The sequence below is a fragment of the Cyclospora cayetanensis genome, unplaced genomic scaffold, assembly GCF_002999335.1.
Source record: "Cyclospora cayetanensis isolate NF1_C8 unplaced genomic scaffold, CcayRef3 CcayRef3_contig_419, whole genome shotgun sequence".
NCBI classification, from domain to species: Eukaryota; Apicomplexa; class Conoidasida; order Eucoccidiorida; family Eimeriidae; genus Cyclospora; species Cyclospora cayetanensis.
In genome coordinates, this window is record NW_020312391.1 from 1665 (window position 1) to 6770 (window position 5106).

The following is a 5106-nucleotide window of genomic DNA, read 5'->3' on the forward strand; positions in this document are numbered from 1 at the left end:
CGGAAACCGAAGCCTGTGACAAGCGCCGCAATATCCGATTCGCCCCCTTTTACCCTGTGTGCCATTTAGGCTAGCGCAACTGCAACATTCCCTGCAGGCCGAGTATCCCCCGGTTCCCCCCTGAAGGGGAGCCAGGGTTCCCAGAGGACGGTGGGGGCATCTCCGTCCAGGCGTCTCGCAGGGCAATGTGTCCAATCAGGGCTCCACACACCAAAAGTGTTGCAGTGAGGCAGAAGTAGCCACATACCCTTCTCGATCGATAATGCACAACACCAGAAGCATCACGGGAAGCTCTTGATTTCCTGATAACATTTTACTCATAGTTAAGGGCTGTTGGAGCTCTCAGGAGGGCGGTTGGGTGCGTTCGCGGGGAAGGGGGTTTGCTGATGGCCACATTTTAGGAGGCTGTGTAGGGCTGGGAGTGATTTATCTGCACATCGGCATGAGATATGGCATTGATGGAGTTTTGCATCGTATTTTATTCCAGCAGGATTGGCTTTTCTTCGACAACAGCCGAAATGACGTACCGCGGGGGGAGGAGAGAGAAGGCGGAGCCTTTCGATCATCTCGTGAAGCTTTTGGTCCTTGGCGACAGCTGTGTGTTTGATTCCTCTTAACGTGAAGCGTCAAACTGCTTACGAACAAATAGGGCTGGATCGGGGCTACAACAAGGCTAACTGAAATCTTCGATCTTCATTACTTCACTAATTCTGTTTTGTCCCTGTCATTCAGCCGTGGGAAAGTCTAGTCTTCTACTGCGATTCGCCGAGAACAAATTCGACCCGAACTTTGTGTTGACAATCGGGTACGCCAAACTAAGGTGCCACTTTGTTCAGGCAGGTTCAAGCGTTCCTCTGCCTTATTCAATTTAGCATATAACGCCTTCATGACGTATTCGCAGAATCTTAGAAACTTGAGCGAAGAACTGTGCACTTTTGAAATTGGCCTCAGCGTAGACTTCAAGACAAAGGTTGTGGAATGCGGAGGACGGCGCATCAAGCTACAGGTCTGGGACACAGCAGGCCAGGAAAGGTTCCGAACGATCACCCCTGGTACGACCTCAGCTAGTTAATATGTACTTTAGATCACCAAAGTAGAACACGAGAGGCAATGCGGCAAACGGATACTGAGGTGATTAAAGGTACCGAGGCATGAAATGTTTTGGCGCCAATACGGATCGCCTGTGCTGATGCCTCAGTCGATTTCAGCAGACGAATAGCTGCGTATGTCCGGACAACATGCAGATACAACGCAACCTAAGGAATGTGAAAAGCATTGACAGACGCTTGAGTAATGCTATTGCTAATTGTGATTGTGCTTACGCGTACTGCTATTCAGCATATTTCAGGAGTGCCATGGGAGTCATGTTGGTCTATGATATCACCAATATGCAAACATTTCACAGTGTGTGAACCACCTTATTCCCGCAACTAGCCAGGAAAGATAATGACCAGCAGTACCATCATCTCCGCCCGCAGCGTCGCTTTTCTGCTGCACCGGAGCTGTGCATAAAATGTCTTGTACATGGCCCCAAACCGTCTGGGCAAACGAACTAGTCTGCCTTCGTTTCCCTTTACCGTGCTCTCCTGCTCTCAGATATTCGGCGATGGATGCAAAATGTCGAGGAGTTTGCAGACCCCAGCATCGTCCGTGTGCTGGTTGCCAATAAGCTTGACCTGCAGCAACAACGGGTAAGAAGTAAACGATGCAATCAGCACCTGTACCAGAGGAAGTGGCCAACAGAAGGCAATCGATCAAATACCGCAAACAAAAGGCGAGCAGCAGGTCAAATACGGAAAGTGGACAAGATTTGGACAGGAAGCTGCGCATCCCTACATGGTGAAAGCGTCTCTGTGACTCCCTGCCTGTGCAGCAAGTGTCTCGCTCAAAGGGGGAAGATCTGGCTCGGGAGTATGCCATTCCTTTTATAGAAACATCGGCCAAGAGCAACATCAACGTCGAGGAGGCTTTTATGTAAGAGTGCTGCTCTATTGTAGGGTGCTCCATTTTTCATGGTGTCTGTTCCTCGCACTCTTTTCATCCTTCTCGCTGTCTCTCTGTGCATGGCCCCTCTGTTTCATCTATGCCTAATGCAAGAACTGTCTTATTTGGTTCAAATGAAATAGTAAAGCTATATTTCTCTGTTTCACTCATGAATCTGTGTGTTTTTGTATGCAGGTGTGCGGCAAACAGGATTAGAGACCTGCGGTAGGTTCCCTGCTAGCTTTTATGCACCTATGCTGCTGGTGCGTGGAGCGCTTTTGTTGTACATCCTCTGAAGAATGCAGCCCTTCTAGGCGAGCACACTGGGGATGTGTGCCTCCTGCATGCAAAATATTCTTCGGCATTTTGCGCTTTTCCTCCCCATAATGCAGTTTCTCTCCCGGTCCGATTGAATCGGCGACAGGCCCGACTACTGATATATTATCATCGTCGCAGCAACTGTCTAGCCATGCTGCTACTTCACGGGTGCGCCAGCTTCCCGCAGCGAAGCAGTTTTCCTTCGTCACCTGTTGGTAATCAAATGGGGCCCCTTCGTATGAAATCAGATATAGCAGGGGTTTCCTTGTATGATTTTTTGAATCCTGCGCACATACCTTTAAAGTTGCACTGCCGCTAAGGCGTTTTTGATAGTAGCTCATGAGGCACTCTGTAGGATGGATCCGGAAGCGGTTGCTGTTAACTAGTGGCACAGTTTCTTTCTATCTCCTGTGGGGTCAATATATCCCGAACATTGGAAGAACTACATGCAATAGAATGATTCCTAGTATTCTTAAAATGAATCTAAAACAAGAATTACTCATAAATGCTTGTTGTTTGCTCCATTGGTTTCTTGTTCCTTCAGCAAATGGCAGGACGGAGAAAATGTTGCTCTTGAGGTTGAGGATTCTTCTTTCTGCCTCTGCACTGGAAAAAGATTTCTCTACTGTCTTGTTGCTGGTGTCTCCTCTGCTTGACATGCAAGCAGCTGGAATCACCCGTGTTTCTGTTACCTTTTTGGCCTTCAGTGCAGCTTCAAGGGTGCCGGGTGCTCCGGTTTTGCCCTTATGTTTACTAGGCGTTTACTGGAGTTGGGAGAATGAAGCGATAGCTGTTCACCCAACTCTAGTAAAGAAAGCCCCCACTTCGTATATGAAAGCGAGTATATATGTTCCGTCGGTTTGCCAAACTGTAATAGGGGTGGGCTGTACACAAACCCTTGTGCAATCGGTTTCCCTTTCCTTGCATTCCTCACTTGGGTAATCGTAAAGTTGAGCAAACGCGGTTCTTGTGGCCCCCGAAATCCGCCAACTTGTCAGCGTACAATTACCTCGCAAAACCACATATTAACAAGCTTCTCTATTTATTTGTGTTGCCCTTACACTACGTTAGCATCGGAATATGAACAGCACCTAAAGCTTTATCTGAGGCCTCCGTAGGGAGACGCTTAATTCAGATTCAACACGAGAACAGTGGAAAGTTATGAAATGTTCCCCCAATCGAGCTCCGCCCTCCTTCCTGTGCCTGCAACTCTGAGGGCTCCCACGAGGAATGAAACAGTTGAGCTGCGCGTTTCTGCACTTTCTGAGCACTCTGAACGTTCCTAGCTAGTTTTACAGTAGGTTTAGCACCCACGGGAGTGCGTTTTCTTGTGAGCAGCTAATACTACGCTGCTCAAGCAAGAGGAGCGCAAAGTGTAGCTCACCCCGGATTATCATTCGATCTATGATGTAGAGAATGGAGTGGGTGCATCAACAAGGAGAAGCAGAGGCTTCATGAGGGACACTCAACAACGCAATGTAAGAAGGCCGTTTGAGCCCGCACTGCACCATTGTATTGGCTTTGGAGTGGTTTTATGCTGAGATTTCGATTGAACTTTCCGCCGAGAAGCAGAAGAATTGAGGAAATAGCTCGGGGGGGTTCGAGGATGTACTAAATAAGAATGAACTGCCAGCATGCTGGCCACCTGGTGGCCGTCCAGAACACCGCATTGAGCTAGTCTCCTGATAAGCCCCAGGATATATTTTGTGGCACCAAAAATCTCCATAGCATGAAAAGAAGATAGAGAGTCAGGCGGAAGAATTTTCGAAAAGGCCTCAATGCAGGAATCTACAAGCGTTTTTGGGTATGACACAGAGTTGATGTTAAAAGCGATAGGACGAAGGTGGCTCAGCTTCGCTAACTTTGAGCTCTGGGAAACGATTGCTGTAAAATTGAAGTTTCCGATACCTGAAATTTGCGAATTACTTGAAAATTACACGAGTCAGCATTCTACCCGACATTTGACTTCAGAGACCTTTTCTCAAAATCCCCACTCACCCCATGACCCATGCAAAATGGCGTCCCATACTTGCGTTCGCAAATACAGAATTTTCATATGCCCCTTGCGCTTTTGATTGCCCCCGATGAACTGCCGCTGCAAATTAATCGGGACTTTTATATGCCTATCTAAAGGGGCTGAGTGTCAGTTGACATGGAAACAGCCTTAGTATTTGGCCGAAACTTGCAAAAGCCTATAATAAATATAGCATGCAGTTCTGCTGCTGCGGGACACCTTGGTGTGTGCGAAACTGTGCAAGTATTTGTGTTCACGAAACCCACTGCGTCGGAAATTCCGCATTTTATTTGCAGGAACTGACCAGATCTGGCGAAAACGAAATAATCAAGGCGTCGCCTTTTTACTTTTGTGAACCTGCATGGTCATTGCGAAGGTGTGTGGAGTTGCATCTTATTACCGAAATCTCAGACCTGGGTGCTCTTGGTTGCTGTTTCTTTATTCTTTCATTGGTCTACTTAAGAATACGCACTCTATGGCACAGACAGACAAGACTGATGCCGAAGGGGGAAAGGCCCGCCTTGCAACTCCTCGGGTACTCGCGAATACCGCTTATAATAGTTGTGTCCCTTTAGCAACCGTTGATTGTGACTGGCGATGGGTGCTATGCTCTCCCAACTGATTAAGGCTTCTCCTCATCACTAAATTATTGCTTGTTATACTCACTTCACCGAAAGTGAACAGCAGTATCCATAATGGGGAAATGCACTATCTGTGGTGTGGTGAAGCGTGATAAAAACTGACACTACTTATCTGAGTGTCCGATTGCTGTCCAGATCTATTATCGGTCT

At 47.6% G+C, this 5106-nt stretch overlaps 1 protein-coding gene across 1 annotated transcript; it reads left to right on the forward strand.

The window, feature by feature from the left end:
* Positions 1-518: 518 nt before the first annotated feature.
* On the forward strand, positions 519-2687 carry LOC34624365 (ras-like GTP-binding protein RYL1). The gene is made up of 9 exons (XM_026334427.1): positions 519-597; positions 733-805; positions 952-1052; positions 1339-1404; positions 1597-1691; positions 1874-1974; positions 2179-2208; positions 2376-2495; positions 2606-2687. The coding sequence occupies exons 1-9, from the start codon at positions 519-521 to the stop codon at positions 2685-2687; spliced, it is 747 nt and encodes a 248-aa protein (XP_026190212.1).
* Positions 2688-5106: the final 2419 nt, after the last annotated feature.